The sequence below is a fragment of the Hylaeus anthracinus genome, unplaced genomic scaffold, assembly GCF_026225885.1.
Source record: "Hylaeus anthracinus isolate JK02 unplaced genomic scaffold, UHH_iyHylAnth1.0_haploid 0, whole genome shotgun sequence".
Classification (NCBI taxonomy): Eukaryota; Metazoa; Arthropoda; class Insecta; order Hymenoptera; family Colletidae; genus Hylaeus; species Hylaeus anthracinus.
Window position 1 is genome coordinate 22,999,719 of NW_026533254.1, and position 19,894 is coordinate 23,019,612.

The 19,894-nt window shown below is 40.3% G+C and overlaps 3 protein-coding genes across 5 annotated transcripts in view; 1 reads left to right on the forward strand and 2 right to left on the reverse strand.

Annotated features, from left to right (window-relative positions):
- LOC128896570 (uncharacterized) overlaps nucleotides 1–12,456 on the reverse strand; it is a 57,024-nt gene extending 44,568 nt beyond the window's left edge. Inside the window, exon 1 of the mRNA XM_054159940.1 lies at nucleotides 12,088–12,456. The gene's annotated coding sequence lies outside the window, so the exon portion shown is untranslated. The remainder of the gene's footprint in view (nucleotides 1–12,087) is intronic.
- Nucleotides 12,457–12,859: 403 nt separating this feature from the next.
- Nucleotides 12,860–17,803, reverse strand: LOC128896718 (uncharacterized). 2 transcript variants are annotated; one of them, XM_054160150.1, is made up of 6 exons: nucleotides 17,687–17,803; nucleotides 17,197–17,337; nucleotides 16,446–17,108; nucleotides 16,195–16,274; nucleotides 15,884–16,021; nucleotides 12,860–15,444 (listed from the first exon to the last, which is right to left on the reverse strand). In XM_054160150.1, the coding sequence occupies exons 4-6, from the start codon at nucleotides 16,228–16,230 to the stop codon at nucleotides 15,076–15,078; spliced, it is 543 nt and encodes a 180-aa protein (XP_054016125.1). In that variant the 5' UTR covers nucleotides 16,231–16,274; nucleotides 16,446–17,108; nucleotides 17,197–17,337; nucleotides 17,687–17,803; the 3' UTR covers nucleotides 12,860–15,075. The 2 variants fall into 2 exon arrangements, with proteins under 2 accessions (XP_054016125.1, XP_054016115.1); XM_054160140.1 differs by lacking the exon at nucleotides 17,687–17,803 and adding an exon at nucleotides 17,416–17,550.
- Nucleotides 17,804–17,808: 5 nt separating this feature from the next.
- Nucleotides 17,809–19,894, forward strand: part of LOC128896662 (uncharacterized) — a 3,302-nt gene continuing 1,216 nt past the window's right edge. Inside the window, exons 1-3 of one of the 2 annotated variants that reach the window (XM_054160024.1) lie at nucleotides 17,809–17,950; nucleotides 18,448–18,528; nucleotides 18,917–19,617. In XM_054160024.1, the coding sequence (XP_054015999.1) occupies nucleotides 17,906–17,950; nucleotides 18,448–18,528; nucleotides 18,917–19,617 (827 nt within the window). In that variant the 5' untranslated portion in view covers nucleotides 17,809–17,905. The other variant, XM_054160026.1, reaches the window with a different exon arrangement.

A 19,894-nucleotide genomic window follows, 5' to 3' on the forward strand; every position in this document is an offset into this window, starting at 1 on the left:
AATCCTTAAGAAAAACGACACCAAGATTTTTGGGTCACTTTTCACTCAAGTTCACTCAAAAATTGACAGAATGTCTGGTGACTGGGTCTGGAATATTCCAGCTGAAACAACGAACGCTGACGACTGGTAAATCCACCTATTCGATTGAGAACAACACGTGCTCGACGAGGGAACAATGGCTAAATAAGCCGGGTTTCGTGCACCCTGGAAGATAGATTGGCGTTTAACGCGTTGAAGCGCTCTTTCATCCAGGCCAGATTAATAAATCATGAGTATCATTGAAACCGTGCCGGTATAATACGGCGTAAGCTCGGCTGGGTTCGATTAAAGGGCACGAAACCATAAATGGAACATTCTATTCTCAAGGAATTCCAGGTATTTAGTTCGCTCTACGTGTACGCCAAAGGGATAAGGCGAATCTGCTTGGAGATTGCGTCATGTGGTACACGGTGCACAAACGGTTACCATTCTCTGTACACAAACACCAACGTGTGCTTAATGATGAATTACGAGGATCGATACCGGTGGCTATTAATAAATTGCGATTCCTGCTGCGTGGTACGATATGAAAACACCCCGCAACGAGGAGGATGACACACGTCGATCGAGAACAGAGCTATCAATTTGTTATTGCACAAATAACACTTGGTTTCGAACTAAAAATACATCCGTTACGCGAACAGTGTAAAAATACGAGGCCAAGGAGCGGAGGAAAATGTCGAGAACGTGTTTCTCGGGAAAGGTTCGCCATTTAGAGCGATGTTCTATTATCTCGCGCATATTTCTGAGAACTGACACAGGGCCCAGTGCCGCGTAAAATTGGAGAGGCTCTCTCACTTAACAAAGTAAATCCCAGACACGCGTGATATATCGCGATACTTCATCTGAAACGCTCGGTGCTCTTGCGTTTCTAAAATAACGTGTGGTTTATTGTTTCCAACGTCAAGAATATTTTATACACCTATGGATATAGCAAACCACGAATATGACAATATATTTTGCACTATGCGAATGCTCACGCTTAAGCAGCGCCGAACTGTACCTGACCTCGTGCTAGTTTTTAAAATTGTCAATAGTAAAATTGAATGTCCCAGGATACTGAAACTATTGAAATTTAATATTCCAAGTAGACAACTTCGAAGCAGCGATATTTTTACATTGATCCATATCGTACCTCGATTGCGAAACAAAATTGTGTTACAAGAATATGTGCGATGGCCAACAGTCTTTAATATGTCTGTTGATCTTTTTCATGGCTCACCTTTAGCATTTAAAAGGTCAGTCGTTGCAATTTTGCTGATGCGCAATCAAGTTTGAACACGTTACATTATAAGATACCGTAATCGTCTCCATTTTTGTTTTATTTTTCTTGTTGTCATTGTTTTTATATTGTACTTGATATCAAGGGCAGGTTGCCCGTAAATAAAGTATTATTATTATTATTATTATTATTATAAAAATGTTACTGTGCACACGCAGTTGAAAGTTCGTGGTAAAAATTTGATTTTAACAGCGAATAGCGTGTAAGTGGGTATCGCGAAACGCTCAGGCATAAATGCCAGGCGCAATATTGCATCGCGACGAGGTTGACAAAGCACCGGGACCAGGCACCAGACGCGTCCTTATGAGACCAGAGCTGGTATTAAAGCGACAACTAACACCGACGGACCAGCATCCCTCGGCTCTATTGTCTTCGTGACGTTTAGGAAGCTCGTGAGAGCGCGCCCTTCTCTCTTATTGGAATCCCCTGCTGAATGTGCTCTAGCGAAGAATATGTCACAACATGCACCGCTTCAGAAACAGAGCGCCGGAGGGAAACGACACTGATTTCGTTTATCCGCTGACAAAGGAAGACACCGTGCCGGGACAACCGTTCACTTGTCCATCTTTTGATTCGTCGCGGGGAATATTTCACTCGGAGCATTCTCGTGTTTACACATCCTGACGGATTGCATATTAAAAGCGCCAGGGGCGGGTTTATAGGTTCGACTTTTACTATCGGGTGCCGAGAGCTCTCTCGAACTAAAAAGAAAACAAGCGAGAGTTGCGAGCTAGATGGGGTGGTCTTTCGGATAATCAAGAATAAATAAACAAGTGGGTAGCGGACGCTTCTCGAAAATGGGGTGTTATTTTATGGAAATTTGTAAGAAACTGATTCCAGCATTCTTTAGAAGGGGGATGAATTGTAAATGCTCTATTTTTAACAGTAAATTTACCACGGTCGAATGACACTTTCAAACTTTTATGTAAAATATATAAATGATATTTAATACCACGTGAAATTGAAAATAATCAAAATCAACCTCGGTGTACCGATAAATGATATGGAGATTGGAACACGATCAATTTCACAAAGCAAAAAATCGATGTTTTCTCCCTAAAACACCACCGCACAATTTTTTTTTTTTTTTTTGTTTACAATTCCGTCTAAAAGATGAGTCAAACAACTATGTCTTTGAAACCGAAAAACGAATACAGAAAGTCAAATTTTTTGAAATTTTCACAATGTAAAGTTTGACCTAATTTTTGACTTGTTAAATCTACCTAATAAATGTTGGTTTGCCATCAGGGAGACGGGAAATTTAACGCTCTTTCGAATGGTATGCTTACTTTTAAGTTTGCACTGTAATTTGGTGGAGTTATACCCGTTTAACACGTTGACTGCCAGACTAATACTCTTGAAAATTTCTATTGTGATTAAGTTTTGTTTCTATGCTATTGGAAGCTACATAATCAAACATTTATTGTGCGATTTATTTTTATAACTTCGTTGAAGTTTAAGAATTTAATTCAAACTTATTTTCTTTGTTACCGAACATTCAAAATTAATTTTGTTTGTTCTTCAGTGAAAAGCACTGTCACCCATATATGGGTGACATGGCGATCAACGTGTTAAAGATTGTCAAGTTGAACAAGCAGAAAATATATTAAAAGTGAAAATTCTCGAGAATAAGGCGACACAAAGAAAATGTCTAAGAGTAATGTTTTGTTGGAAAATTTGTTAAATAATTGACACCTTGTGTTTGTCCGAACTTATACGTAGACACCCTGTATATGGGTAAGCAAATTAATACTGATGATACAAGAAAACAAGCCAGTATAAGATTCGTGGATTTTGATCGAATTGTAAAAATACTTCCTGGCAGTGAAACTGTTAATTAACGTCGGTGGAAATAGGTACAAACGAAATGTGGGTAGCGTTAATGCCCCACAGAAACAGAGCTAAAATTCGCGGGTATCGATTTGGCCGACGGTCCAACAAAAAAGAAACGTCGCTGTTGGGATAATTATTGCTACCGAAATGCGCGGTCTCGAATTTCAACGGCAAGAAAATAACTCGGACGAATTAAAAGCCTCCAACGTGCGTCACGTATAGGTTGAAGGGCTTTACAGGGACGATGGCCATGCTCGAAATAGGCGGGGCGTTTATTCCTCTTTTTGCGCGAGTTAATTTCTTTTATAATTCCCGCATGAGAGGCCATTACACATGTGCCACAGGACGGATATAAAAATTGCCAACTCTGTTGCAGCTCCTCGCGTTATTAAAGAAAATTAACGGTCGATGGAACTCCCGATTACGATTCTATTTTGTGTTTGTGAATTCTGATGACAAAACTTTCTGGACGAATCTGTAAGCGAACCGATCGCGCTTTAGTTGGAAAATCGATTTCGACCCCTGTGCGAGGGAAATTGGTTGGGAAATACAATTTTCCAGTCCGATTTGAAACCCAAAATCTAATCGAAAACAAAGATTCGATTAAACTGTGCTGATATTAATGGTAAGTGCATTGCGAATTCAGGGAAGGTTTCTCGAAGCTGAAAATATATATTTGTGAAAATGAATGGATTAATTATAAATTTCCTTTAGGAAAGACTCTGATTCCGAGGATGGAATCAAAATTGCTATGAAGAGTTGTATATGTATGCTCTAATAATATTAATGTAAAATTTATTTTTACATTCTTTTGAGGAATAACCGTTCTTTATTTATCAGAATATATCTGGAAAGCTGTAACGAGAATGGAGTCAAGTTCGTATGAATAAATTTTACACGTCTATGAATAAATTTCATATGAATAAATTTCATATGAATAAACAAGGCTACATACGTTCATTCGCATGTTATCTATCTGTAATTATGCTGCTCGTCAAAAAATTAAGACGTATTTCTAAGAAAATGTGAAAAACCTTCGTGAATTTAGTATCAAACATGATGTCAACAATTTATCATCAAATAACAATACTCATAAGGAAATCAACTACCCTAAATCATCACGCGAATCCACCTTTACCCAAGGAGAGAATAATTTCCAAATTGCCATGCAGCAAAGCCGACAAACCAATCGCGAGTCTGAAAGACAAAGGACGTCCCCAACTGTAACACTTTTCATACCGCCTCCCTCCCTCTACATCCCTCCATTTTTTCCCACCTAGTTTCCTTCATCGCATCACGTCGAGTTCTCAGTCTTTTGTTCCCAAACAACTCTCCCACCCCCAACTCCAACCCTAGCACACATGTTCCTCGTCGCAGTACTTAGTTCGGTCTCTACCTCTTTCCGTGTCCACCTTTTATCTTTTTTACAATTCGTAACAACTATTCCAGTCTACCATTAAGCCTCGACTTCTGATCGGAAGGACAAGCTTCAAACATAGAAAGGACAGAGCGAAAACAAAGTCCCCATTAATGCACAAACTCCGGACTGAACTAGTGCATTTATGGAGACTTTACTGTTGCGTCCACTGTCCCAATTAACTAAACATTAATCAATATTTTTTTCCCTGACGCTGTTGCTCTTTTCAATGGTTATCGTAGTTTCTAACGCAAATCAAGAGGTCCGATTTATCAATTTTATTATTTAATTTTCACTGCGGGCGAACAGAAGGCTATGGAGTTCACTAATCGTCGTAAGTACTCTGTACATTTTCCATTCGAGCACAACGAAAACGTGGGTGGAGCCGCATCCAAGCTGCCGCGAACTAGCAAAGAATTTAAAAAAGTACCAGGTAAACGTACATCTACTACAGTGCGCTACGACGCGGAAGTTTACAAGCAAGCGCGAGCTCCACCAGTGGGAAAGCGAGAGGAATCTATTTGTTTGCATTCCCTTCGGCGAACGCATAAGGACGACGAGCGGCGCACTCGAGATTTTCATGAATTTTAATGCCGCCGGATGCGCAAATCGGAGGCAGTTACGAGAGTACGCATGGCGCAAAAATTAAATTAGATCCTCCGACTCGAATTTAGCTTTTTTCTAGCGCGTTGTATTGCCGCCACGCGCCCCGCCCCCGCCATCCCCCTGAACAATGGGAAAAACATCTGTATTTATTTCTGAAAACGGTTCAGCGAAATTGCAGCTATTTATTTATTTTTTTTCTGGCACTGTTTGCTCGGCGCGAGTTGTTAATTAAAACGCGCCAAGCGTATGCTTTTGTATCCTTTTGTTTCGCGATCCGCGTATAAATATTTATCTGAATTTAAAACGATTGCTAGAAATGTTTGTTTTCTTACAAAACAATCGCGGCAGGATGATACAGGAAAATTGCTCTCGATTGGAAAATGATTGAAGAAAATGGATTTGAAGAAACGATTATTATATAATAATAATTTGCGACGCGGTCGAAGCGTCGTCCCAATATTTGCTGAACAAGGTTGATAAACATCAATGAAATACTATTAGAATGACAGATCGGTGACACGTACACGAGTTGGAAACGCGTGGCACGAGTCGGGAATAAAATTTACCGTCCAGAGGGTTGAGAGACCGTAACGCTGTCAAAGTTACGGCGCCGAATGTGTGATAACGCTACGAGTGGTAAGCTGTTGTACGATAATTATGTTTGGTAAACTCGTAAACCGATGTACAGTGAGTGTAGAATGTATTCGTACACCGATCAATTTCCCAAAAAACTTTTGTGTGAAATTCTAGTTTCTTAACTTCCTTTTTATAATCAATAATATTGTACATATTCTCGGAAGTCTATAAGATAAATATAGTCCAAGCAACATTTACTAGTTAATATAATTTGTGAAATTAACAAAAAGAATGCGAAAAGTGGGTAAAAGTATAGAAGCAATAAGTATCTGTAAGATTCTTATGACTAGACTGCGGATCTTTATGCGAAATAAAATCTTCGCAAACGTGCCTACAAAGATTGAACCTAAATAAAATAAATTTCCGAGAATATGTAGAATGTCATTGTTTATAAAAACTAAGTTAATGAATTACAATTTTACATAGTTTTTTTAGAAATTGATCGGTGTACGAATACTTTCTACACCCACTGTATACCGCAGGTTACATCTTCTGATACTCAGACATGGGTTTAATTATTATTTAAAAAGTAGACTACTAGAAAAATTCTGGTACATTCGCTAGCGAAACATATTTTTTTTGAAAAATAAGTTTGATTGACTTCTCGGTTAAAAAAGAAATGTCGAGTTTTGCAAGCTTTTGGATCAACGTCAGCTTCCTAAAAGAGTAATCCTTTCAGTAATACAGGAGATTGGAAAAATTAATCTGGCCGGTAATGCCAGGGATACTAAAAAAAAAATGAATCTCGTCAGTAATCCAGGATATTAAAGAATCTAATCTCGTTTAGCCAATCGTAATGAAACAAATCTCGTCAAGAAATTCGTCATAAATGCTGTATCGATTTCTTTCTATTTCCGTAATGTATTTCGACGCAGTCGAGCGAACTTTGTTGAAAATGCGAAGGGAAAGAGGTGAACGAAACCGAAACTATTCTAGCGAGGAAAGTTTTCCTGCGGAGTCGCGCACAGTTCATCCAACGAATAAGATGTCTTAAGAAAATCGATAGGCTCTGTCTCCAGCCAAGGGCAGCTCGTGTACTTTCATCTTTCACCGTCTCCCCGTCCCACGGTTCGCTTTGACAGTTTGCACTGCGCCCTTAACAGTGGCAGACCTAATCACGAGATCGTTTGCATCGGCCGGGTGATTAATGTTTCTCTAGTTCAACATCCTACACGAACTAACCCCGAATCGACAGCTGAAATCCTCGTTGTACGATAAAACCTTCTGAAACAGGAAGTCACCGCTGACGTCAGAAATAGATTCATCCCAATAACTCGCGACACATCGATTACTCGCATGGAATATCATTCGACGAGATAAACTAACGAATACAAAAAGCGTGACGCGGCACGCTGTAGGGGGCAATCGATCGAATAGTGTTCAATTATCAATGAATTACGTCAAGATGGTCGCTTTATTCCCTGTGGCAAATGTCAAAACAAAAGCCAGGAGGCCTTGCTTGCTTGGTGACGTAGGCGTGATGGAAGAACACGCGATACAGCGTTGAAAGGTGACTGTCCACCCCGGCCGAACAATACAAGACAGAAGCTTTCGTTATTATTATCAGTTCGATGGTACAGATTCGGTCAAAGAAATTTAAAAATGACAAACAAGGTCAATGTGATTAAAGTGTCGAAAAGTAAATGAGAAATACTTACAGCGGGTGTAGAATGTATTCGTACACCGATCAATTTCCCAACAAACTTTTGTGTGAAATTGTAGTTTATTAGCTGCTTTTTATATAATCAATGATATTCTACGTATTCTCGGATATCTCTAGAATACAGTTCAAACAACAATTACTAGTTTATATAACTTGCGAAATTAACAAAAAAAAATGCGAAAAGTGGGTAAAAGTATAGAGAAGCAATAAGTATTTGTACGATTTTTATGACGAACCATTTACAGTAGAGTTTGTAACGTAAACACATTGGTTTATTGCTCCGTACGAATTAGAAAACATCAAATTTCCAGGAAAGTACTTTTAAAAATGGCTCTAATAGAAGAATTGAAGAAGGTCCCACTACGAATAACTAATAATTTAAAATCCCAAGAAATCCCAAGAAGGAGGTATTATATACTTGTAAATTAATGTCAATTTCTTATTTTTTTAATCAAGTTTTAAAAATTAGACAGTTGTGTGAATACTTATTGCTTCAATATTTCTATCGATTGTTTTTTTCTTCTTAATTTCGCAGCTGACATAAACAGCTGTTTTTTGTAACCTATCTATTCTAGAGATTTCCGAGAAATATGTAGAATGTCATTGTTTATAAAAAAATAAGTTAATAAATTACAATTTCACATAGTTTTTTTTTGGGGAAATTGATCGATGTACGAACATTTTCTACAGCCACTGTATGTGGCAAGTAAACTTCTATTTTTTTTGTACTTGTAAGCTGGTGAGAATTTGGATCAATAAGAAAGGGGAAAGAAAATCTGTGGGATCGAAATTTCACCTATTAAACAACTCCTCTGTTCTACTCACTAGGGTTGAAAGTAGAAATAATGATTGAAGATGCAAAAGAAACCCAAAATTACACATCACTTGAAAAAAGCAGAATCAGTGTGTTCACAGTGTCCAGAAATAAATGAGAAATATTTACGTGGTGAATAAATTTCTAATTTTTTGTACTTGTAGGCTGGTGGGAATTTAGATCAATAAGAGAAGAAAATCCGTGACATCGAATTACCGATAAAAAATATTCCTCTGTTCTACTCGACAGCCGCGAAAGTAAAAACGAAGGTTGAAGAGGTTGGAGGATTCTTCAAGCTGGTAGTTTTCATCCATACAAGGTCAGCCCACGACTCGATAAGTCCACCGGATATGCACGTTCGAAGGTCAAGTGTTTAGGGACCTTCTTTTATAATTGAATGGACTTCTCTCGGACTGGGAAACGAGTCACGAACAGGCAATTTTTCACAGACCAAATGACGTGCCCGGCCGATCTTTAGTGGCTTTCGCAAATAAATGTATGTACACCCCACTGTCATAGATTTGAATAAGAGCTTTAAAGGACGGAGGGAGATTTAGAAAATACCATTGGCTCTATCAAATAAAATACGAATGTCCTGGGAGAAATACAGTGTAAGAAGTAAATTATTATTACACATTATGAAAGAATTCTACAGTGAGTAACTTTAATATTCGGACACTGTGAGATCTTTACATTATCACATCATAACTTCGTTTCTAACAAAACAAGCAAAAAACGTAATCAAGTATTATATTCATGTATATGTTTAGTAAATAATAGTATAAGTTTTATTTACTATATTCATTATGTTTTTTATTTTTTTTTTTATTATTAGAAACGAAGTTACGATGTAACAAAGTAAAAATCTCGTAGTGTCCGAATATTAAAGTTACTCGCTGTACTTATCAACATTTCATTTTCCGCTATTTTCCCCATGACGAACATACTTCTTACATTTTCATTTCGCGACAGTAAATCTCGAAATACCATGAACTTTAAGCTCTTGCACAGACATTGAAGCTTAGGGGAAATTTAAAGATTCCCTCCGTACGAACTGGAACTAAAATACATTTTTAATTTTCTCTGCCGAATGAATCCGAGTTGAGAAACGCGAGGTCGCTGAAATTCAACGGAGAAAGAATTCTTTTATGCTCCATGACAGAGATTTCTGGGTGAAGCTCGTTTCGTGAAAGCTATCGTGTGCGAACCGGAAGCAGGCCAGATTACAGGTTCGCGCGCGAGTTTCTGGAACCTGGAGTACTCCGCTGGGATAGTTTTAAATAACATTTGGAAACGTAGCCATCATCACGCGTAACGATAACGTCAATTTACGAAGAATATTGCAACAACTTTTATAAATATTGAGATTTCTAACTGAAAATGTACTTTTACTTAAAGAAAATATAGTCTATGTTTACTCAGACATATCGTAGCATTCTATCCTTTAAAACATTTTACGAGACTACTCGTTATATACAATTTTGCCTCTTTACAATATTAGTATAGATTAGGCTTACAAGTCAATTATTTTTATCTCGCACGTTCATGCGTGACAGAGTAAAATAAACGAAGCTGAAACCCCACTGCCTATCATCGAAATATTCCCTAAAATAGCTGGCATAAACGAACAGAGTGTGGAAAGTATTGTTATCAGACTATTCTTCGTGAAAAAGTACGTTGAAAAAGTGGAATAAAGTTTAAGTCTTGGTTCTCGAAGGAAATGACTTTGAAGATTGTTTGGCCCTCGTGAAATGGACGCTAGTAAAGATAAGAATATAAATAAAGTTAGTATGAAATGAACACGTCGAGTTACCTAGATAAACACGGCACAATGTAACCTTCAAGTGCTAGCAATAAAGACCAACGGAAGCGTCATTTTTATGCGTCGCCCCAAGAAATTTCAAAAGCTATTTTCTCGAAAAAGAAAACTCGCACGAAAAAATGTATTCTACACTGTTCATCCATTTTTTAACGAAGAACCATTTGCTGCTCAGTATCAAGACAAATATGGAGGTATTTCTATTATTAAACGCGTCAACAATGAGAACACGAAATTGCATTTTTGGCAGTTGATTTGTTAAACCAGAAAGCGACTGTTCTCTCTAAAGAGCATTCCTCGTTCAAATAGAAACTGTTTTTCGATGTAAACATTGTTCACTGAGCGCGTCGTTTTTAATTAAATCCACACTGTCGGCTGTGTTCGCTAAAAACAATGCATCTTTTCAATTTGTAATGAAAAAAAAAAGCGAATGAAAAAATTGTATCGATCGGTTAACGCCGACCGAAGCCTTTGCGAGTTTACTGTGTTTTATCAAACTTGAAATGGACTGAGTATTCGATGACGTCAGTGTTTTCATTAAATTTGAATGGAAGAACAAATTCAAATTGAGAAATAATGTTAACAAAGGGTGTAACCAAATAACAAAACGAAAGTATTATTTCAATTAAACGTAAATTAAAGAGTAAATTAAACTGAATTTTGATGAAAGAACTTTTGCGAAATATATTGGAATGAAATGAAAATTAATCGAACGCACGCTTAAGCTACGTTGCGAGAATTTACGAGAAAATCCCACTTGACCCGTCAGCAAAAATTTCGCCATTGTTAAGTCTATGCGTGACCGAGTAAATAACCTTACTTTGTATAGCGTGTCCACCCACGCGTGTACTCTTGCACGTATAAAGATTCGGTTTAGCACTGTGAAACCTTCAAAGACACCAAAGGCTCTGGAACAGTTTGCCCAGAGGATTTACTTTCTCGAAGACACAAGAAAACTTGTTAACCTGGAGGTACACGCTCTTAAGCAAGGGTAAACTATAGAGACACGCCTAACATTGCTTTATATTCCAGAGAAAATTCTACTCTAAATAATTGTTCGGTGCAAATGAAAAACAAAAAATTTGGACGTGATGTCACGACTCCCAGCAAACACCTACTTCACCATGATTTAGTTGCTACTTTAGTAAATTTTATATTTCGAATTTGCGCAGAATTATTCCATCACATTTTAAACAAAAGTTTCGTTGCAATATTGAGTTTCCGAGGGAGTTACGATTTTACTTTGTACCACAGAGGAACTTTTAACGCGATATTGATCTCGCAACTAGAGCTCTTTATGCTTATTTCACTTTACGAGCATTAAAAGAATTTTTCCCTCGAGGAAAAGTCGCTGTAATGTAGAGTACGAAAGTTAATATTTTTAAAATTGCGGCAGTCTTCTATCAGCTGCGTTCGATCAGTGTTATTCTACAGTAGGATTACAACTATCGGAATTTCATGTGTTCAAAGTTAACGGCTTCACCTGTGCAAATTCATTCTCAGAGTAGACGAATGAAATTACAGTTTCAGCGAACAGCCAACGCCGGTGTTGAGCACGTGGCCCGCTCCAAGACAATAACAAACGGAGGACACCGGGGACACATTTTTTCAAGCCTAACGCGCATTTCTGCAGAAATTGTAACGTATCATTTTCAAATGGTGAGGGACACCTATGCTTAACCTCATCCATAAATGATCCGATACACTTTATAATCCTCAGGATTATGAGATGGAAAAATAGATATTCAGAAGTGTCTAACGTAGAAGACGAAGAACCTCCAATAAAATAACAATTGCGAATGGAAAGAAATAGACGTGAGATTTGAAAGGGTGAAACCGAACGCTATAACGATTACAGATTCACGACTGAAAAAATTCAACTATACCAAAACCGATTTAAGAATTCTGTACTCGTCACAGAAGGGTCGATTTTCTAAAATACCTATCCAACGTATTGTACCTTTTAAAGCGTACTTACTCGTCGGACGAGAAGACACGCAGTGACTTTTGTCATTACCACTGCCTCCTTTCTCTCCTGTGCTCTACCCCTCCGCCAGCGAACGAAACGAGTCTCTTCTCGTGTCGAAAGGGAAAGGAATCGTTCCAACGACGCGGTCGATCAACCCAGTTTCGGTTCGAAGAGGACGCCGCAGTAGAACACAGATAACGAGAAGATATAAAAAAAAAATACACTCGTGGAAAATTATTATCGAAACGTCCGACCTGACGGCACTGTTACTTCGTTTTTTCCGGATGTTCATTAACTTTCGTTCGCCTCGTCGCGCACACGTTGCTGGTCGCGTGTCTGTTTACAAAACGACGACGTTACGCGGCCGTGCCGCTCGCTCGACTGAAGACGCTCGACTGCCGCCCCAGACGCTGAATCGTTCCACCCCCACCGCGGCCGCTACCCCTACCCCTACCCCAAATCGCGTAGGGCTGCGATTGAAAACGCGATGGCGATAAATTATCATTCCTCTGGGACACGAAGAACTAAGTGACGATGATGATTACAAAGATGAAAATGTAGAAAAATCAGGGAGAAACTAAAACAGATATACAAGCAACAGAAACTATAAAATCGACACGGTTTAAGAGAGAAAAGGTTTCTGGTTGTATTGGGTTGTCCAGAAAGTTCGTGGCAATTTTTAAGAAACATTCGAAGACACGTTTGAATTTCGATATATATTTATTGAATTACATATATATATGTACCATTTTGTTCCACAAACTTTTTCCACCTTATTTGTTTTCAACCATTCCGATATATTCAGACCTGTACCGCCTACTAAAAATCGGCATGGACTTTCCGGACAACCCAATTTAATCAAAATACAAAGTAATTCGAACGAAGACGATTACGAAGATAAAAATTTAGAAACTATAAAAATGACACAGTTTGAAAGAGGAATCCTAATAAGTAAAATTCATATTTAACTAAAAATTCCAAAAAACAGGTGGAACAAAAACAACTCTAGATAATTGGTTTGTTCGCAATTCAACGTAGAACAATATAAACTTTGTATTTATATTATAACCCAAATTTAAATTACCCCCATTTAATTGATTCTTAAATTACGTTTACTATACAGCTTTCGTTACTATCCCTATCAAATTAGCAAGCCTACATATTCTTAGCCTGTAGCCTAAGCTGTACGCGAGGATGCATGGCAATAAGCAGACATTAGGTAACGTAATCGTCACTCAGCATCCCACATTACTAACTATCTAATTCGGTTTTAACGTCTCGCGATAATGGCGGGGAGCGTCTTCAGTTCGGAACGCAGGTAATCCTGCAACGTCTTCTTAAAGGGTAAGAGCGGAGTAATAGACCTCGAGGAGCAAAACTTTGGAGCCATTATCGTGGAGCATGTTGGGTAACGTACTTGGTCCAGACGCGTCGATGCTTGTCAGAAATTGACAAGCTCTCCCACCGCGGGAACTTTGGCGACTTAACCGACTGACTGAGCTAAAACTATGGACAAGAATGGACGTTTATGACCCCCAGCCCCAGCGTTCCACCTTTCCTGCTGTGGTTTATCGATTGACGCCTACGACGTTAAGCTCAAGCTGTTGCTCGTGCTTCGAGGGAAATTTTATTCAATCGCGGCGCCGACGTGCGAAACAAATTTTTATTAATCGTACAATTTCGATCTAAACTTCGGAATATTTTCGACGAGTTTAAAAACGAATTCCACGGACGACTCGGTATTTTTTGTTACAAATTGCTACATCTTTTCTTTAATATCTGATGAATTCCAGGAAAGATAAAGAAGACAACGAGCAGGGATAAATAAGAATTTTCCGTAAAGAAAGATTCGATATTCGATGGATACTTCTACCCGGACCCAAAGGAGCAATCGAAAATCGATCTTAATTGCAACGCGACGAGGGGTTCCCAGGTTTGATTAATCACATCGAATTTCAATTTGACGTAAAGGATATTCCTTTCGAAGCGAACGAGTCTCGCGGCTATAGAACGATCCTGTAAACTGCGAGAATTACCAACGGAGAGGATATCCGATATTATTTCATTTTCCGATAACCGACCCGCCGCAGAATTCATCCTCCGTGGTGCCGCGTATTTTCCACGATACGTTCCACAGCTCATAACAATTGATGCTAGAGAAAATCCGGCGCAGTGGTGCGTGCACATTGTACGACACGTATTGCATGCTTGAAACCGGGGGACTACAGACAGCTTGTTAAAACTTTGTTATCAGCGTGGGCCTCTGCGCGCGTCATAACAATTTTCGCGAAATTGCCACGGCCATTATTGAGAAGATCCCCTGTTTTTGTTTACGTCCTATACACGCATCTAATTCCGCTTCTCGATCACTCTCAAGGCTGTATTTAATTAAATTCAATACGCAAAGAAAATATAAGAAACGATGGGAAGGAACGGAGAACATTGAAAGTCAATAACATTTATTATAAGGCATCTTCAACACTAAACCTACCAACAGTAATTTGACCGTTTCTAAACTTTCGCATACAATTGTATATACAATATATAAATTAAATTGGAAGTCGCTTGTTCGATCGCAGCAGAAATAGGTACAAATGAAAGCTCTGTAGGTTTAGTGTTAAAACGGATGAGAATAAATTCCAAGAGAACCTATCGATACCGAGAAGTAGATATTTCTAAAAACATTACAAACGCGGTGTATCTTTTTCTCAATCGATTCCAAAAGAATACTAACGCCACGTAAAATGTAATATATATTGATCGTAACCTATAACACAATTTTCCGAGAACCAACTAGGATTTTCCGATACCATTGCAAAAACCAGATCCTTCCATAATTTTACAGAATATCTAATAGCAACGCGAATATACGTCATGCATTTTCCATTTGCTACGCTATCCTGTCGCAAACTCTATCCTCGCCCGATAACAAAATTCCCTGATACCTTCGAGGGCTTCGCCTCTATCCTCAGCGAGGCATCACCCGCGATTTCATCTCTACTTCCTCCTGTACGGCGTAGGATAATCCGTGAGAAGGCTGCCTGTTGAGAGAATCGCCCCAGGACCCCCGAGAATCCCGCCCTTGTTCGCGAGCCAGCCATTCCCGCCGAAAAAACCAGCTGGCTCGAGTCTGTTCGTATAAAATCCCGAATCGCTAGGGCCGGCAATCTGAAGCAGGCCAGTCGCGGCGGACAGTTGCTTGGCCTTGGTGTCCTCGCGCCCTTGCACGTTCAGACTGCCCAGGCTCTCTTTCAAATTGGTGATACGGTCCTTCAGGAACGATTGCGGAGAGAATTGGAAGTTTTGCGTCAGAGGCGTGAGAAACCACGTGAGCAATCCTGGTTTCGCTGTCGTGGAGCTAAGAGTCTGGAAATGAACGACAGTCAGTTCGCTTTTAAATGGGGTTGGTATCGAATTTTGTCTCCGAGGTCAATGAGGACAAGTTAGGAACGGTATGGAAGATCCTGGAAGAAATCTGACGCATCACCTGTGGTTCTTGTGAAACATGCGAGTATTCAGCTTAGCCTAGACCATACACCTTGGATTTCCACAAAAGCAACGACTCATTTTTGTTTTGTAGATCAGATATAGCTCTGGGTTAGCTTAGACTATGTGCTGAGTTAGACTCGAGTTGGGAACAATAAGGAGTACCATTTGCTGATGTTAAGAGGACCCTCACGATTTGCATAGAATATACGTAGAGAAGTTCTGTTCCGTTCGTGTTACGGAGGTCAGATTTGGTTAGGTATAGAGTTCTATTTACGGAGTTGAAACAACGGTATGGAAATACTTTTCATGGACTTACGTTTTCAGCGCCTCCGTCGTTGAAAACTGATGTAATGACCTCTTCATCCTCAGTTTTCACTTCTGCGAGCGTTCCGTCATCGATTTTGCTGGAGTCATTGGTTGACTGAACCACTGGCTTCGCGTACATTCCAGCGACCTGAATATTCAAAAGTAGAAAACAGTGAGAGGAGGAAATACAAGTTGGCAGGTTAAAGGAAATACAAGTTGACTCGCTTAAAATGGCAAAATATATGGAAACGTGGGTATGATTTGATCAAAAATTCACGGATATCGGTTATTTTAATAAAATCAAGAAAATAATGCTCTTACCATCACGGTTAGCAGTAGAAACGCCTTCGCCAACATCGCGATTAAAATAGATTCTCCAGGTAGCGGTGGAAAACGGGATCCTGAAACAACACGTTTCAGAAGCTTCGGTGAGGCACGAAACGAGACAATCCAAACAACTGTATAATCATCCGAGGCAGCGCGTTCAATATATAGCGCTTAGGACACCCCATATCGCATCGGGGCACCCTCATACCTCGCTGATAAGAACACAATTGCCAAATTATACTTACATCCTGCTGGTATGCGTAACACTTCAGCGAAGTGATTCCTGTCGAACGTCGTTTGCCACGATTCACAATCGAGGGAACTGTATCGAACGGGAGCCTCGAATCGATCCAAAAACTGGTCGACCTTTTCTTCGATTGTATTCGATCGGATTCCATAACCGAATCGCCTTGAAGCTGTGGTCCAGAGTCGTGTTTCGTTCTTTTTCGTCACGGCGGCCTTGGCCAAGGTCGCAATCCTCCGAGAATGAAAGTTACTGGCTATTTTGTTTCGCTCCTCGAAACTCGTTTCTTATTTTTGTTCCCGGCAAATAGCATTCTACGAATACCTCCCAACGGTCTTCGAGGAAATTACTATCTCCTGGTGGTCGAAACGAATAGCGAAGTAGAAAGCAGATCGTGAGAGATCATGTTCTGGTAGATGATGTACCCTATTCAAGAATGCGTTTTTAAATACTATTCTGGTCTGGTATGCTGGGCCGTATGCACACTTTTGTAACTGAACTTGTGTTGAACCCAGCGAAGGCTACGTGATTCTTCAATAAAATCAAGAAGAGGTGAGAGGAAAGAACTGGACTAGCCTAGAAGATTATTAATGTGACAAATCAAGGCCCCAGGTGGTTTACTACATATCTGCTGTCAGCAACGAGGAGGAAGGGGTACCAGAACCTGGAATAGTAATAACAACAGTTACGCGATTGAAAGACATCTCGGACAGTAGTCTCAGAAACGCGATCAATCTGACCTACATTATTACCGTGAATGAAAGGAGAAATTACGACGCAGTCGGTAAAATATATTTAATCGGCACAGTCGATGGCAAGTCCGATTCGATCCATCTGATATACAAATCCCAATTAGCAAGGTCTGTTTCGCGCTAGCAGTTCCAAAGCGTGATCTATAACAGAGAGTCGCGAATGTAGCCGGTTGCATAGCGGAAAAAGCGTCGTTTGGTTCGCGGACACGCGCAGCATACCGATCGCAACTTAATTTAAGTGTCACTTCCTCGTCGTGCGATCGGCACTCCTGAGAGCTCGTTCACGCACGCTATCACGTCGAGTACAGACGGCGCCGAGGACGAGCCAGAACCGTTACCGCGTCTTTTCGAGACCAGTCTTGCCCCGACGCTCGACCGCGAATCCCGAGATCCGGTCGAGGAAAACATCGAACACGAAGAGTCCCGCGATTTTTCGACCCGTCGAACTGCGACCAGTTGGCGATCAGCGAACGAACAGTGCGGAACTTACTTGAATAGACCTCGTCGGTTAGATTCTGCGACGGAACGGTAATGGGACATCCAGGTTAAAGTCCAATTCGAAGTGTGACCTTTCCTCATTGTCCTTCAAGGGGTTCCAAGCTGAAAAGAGTTACAAGACTTTTGAACGAGTTTCGTTGAGAGGCTAGTGGGAGGTATATTTGTTCGGATAATCGAACCTTGAAAAGTCGAGGATCACGAGGGCACCGGGATGAAGGCGATATGCAGCTTCTTCGTGATTTTTATACTCCACGAGGTGAGAGACATCTTGGTGTTTAATTAGCCCTAGTTGCAAAGGTTTCTTCGTAGCTTTATCCATTCCGAGGAATCGCGAGACGCGATTATCAGATACCAGCAAACTTTCTCCGTGACCGTCGGAGTTAATTATCCCTCCGAGTTACACCTTAGGGGCCGAACTTGCGAGAGAAGCTGCTGCGTCGGACTGCCATGAACGAACCCCTGAAACACGTCATAAAAGTTTCACGGGGAAATTCCTCCGATATACTGGGTGCGTCACGCGATCAGGGTGACTCTTAACTGTAGTCTTACGAGAAATATAAATACCTTACAGAGCAGAAGCGGTTGTCATCCCCGTTAGAGCCTTCCTTACGTCTTGAATTTCCCATACGAGAATTTCGCCCGTCGTTAGTTCCGAGCCATCTGCGCTTTTAACGCCAATTTGCTTTTAATCTCTGTTTTATGTCTCACAATAAATGCCGGGGCTCAAACGTTAATGGAAATTCATTGCTCCAGGCTATCGGCGGGGTGATTAAGAATCCGCCATCTTTTTCGAAGCCATTCTACACGAACGCGTACCTTCCCGCAGCCATGCAGGTAAGTCTCGCGCTTAATTAATCGTGTATCCTCCCGCTTTTGCTTAGGACAATTTACGTCGACTGCGCAGCGACAATTTCATTAAGCGTGGAATGCTTTTCGCACTTGGAACTGGTCTGATCGTGACGTCAACGTGGTTTCATTATTCCTAACAGCGTGCACGGCGTGCACTTCGGATAGAGGAGGATAAAATCGTTCAGAAAGTAAATTCGAACCGAGTGACAAAATAAAGAAGAGTATTTCGTTTCGAGTTCTTTAACGGAAGCATTGCCATTTGACATTAACCCTCAGCTAATGGATTAGCGTCATCGGGCCCGTCAGTCCTAACGATATCTAACTGATTTTACTTATTTCTTTGAACATACATTCTAATCAAACTTTTGCGTAGGTGATATTTCACACAGTGGAGCAACTGAAGCTCCTCCAGTCGGAGGAAGGAATGGAAGGCCCTAGCACTCCTCTACCCAAACCTATCTGTCACATAGCATACAATCAGACAGACGTTGAAGTAAATACTGCCGCTTCAGAAACGACCACGGCTCAAGAAGCTCAGGAAAAGAAGACACAGTGTGGATCAAAGATCGAAGAAACTCCGAACGTAGAAGACGCGTCAAACGAGGGAGAAATCTCAACTAAGTCCAGCGAGATGACTGAAGAATCGACAGGCGCCACTGTTCAGGTAACAGAGGAAAGCTCGAGCAATCAGGAGGCGTCTGAGGTGAATCAGGAGACGCCAGAAACAAACTACGCGACACCAGAGGCAAACTACGAGTCACCAGAAGACGTCCACGTACTCCAAGAAACGAATGAAGAAGTTCCTGAAGAGAATCAGGAGTGGAGCTCTACTTCCATCGATACGAGGACTTCGACAATAACAGAAACTAACGCGGAAACGACTATCGAATCTATTGATGAAACTAAACAGAAAAAGGAGCCAACTGTGGACACAGTTGTACAAGAGGTTTATGAAATTATAAAACCCACGCCATCTATGTTCTTGGACGAGGACGTGCCTCTGGAGTCGAAGAGCGTTACGGGGGTTATTTTGGAGAAGACAGAGGACGCGGAAGACGAGGATGACGAGAACAGGTGATAATTTCTTTCTGATGAGTAACTGAAAATAAGAATAAAGGCATTAGTAAATAATAGGACTAATTTTTGACAAATAGACGTTTTACCATGAAGACGAAAGACTTGCTTCTGCATTTGTACCTGAAACAAAAAAAGGAATGCATTAGGAACTAATAGAAAGACTAATATTGACCACCAGACATTACTGGCTTCGAAGTTCTTCTTCTCTTCTTCATCTTTTATGAATCTCAGATTCTTCGATTCCAAACTCCGGGTTCCCATCCTCTTCAGCCGC

Bases quoted from the DNA above. Each gene is read 5' to 3' on its own strand.
- LOC128896718 (XM_054160150.1), bottom strand. From the start codon at position 16,230: ATGTTGGCGAAGGCGTTTCTACTGCTAACCGTGATG. The intron at 16,022-16,194 runs GTAAGAGCATTA...TTGAATATTCAG, and splicing joins TTCTACTGCTAACCGTGATG to GTCGCTGGAATGTACGCGAA. The intron at 15,445-15,883 runs GTAAGTCCATGA...GTTCATTTCCAG, and splicing joins ACGACGGAGGCGCTGAAAAC to ACTCTTAGCTCCACGACAGC.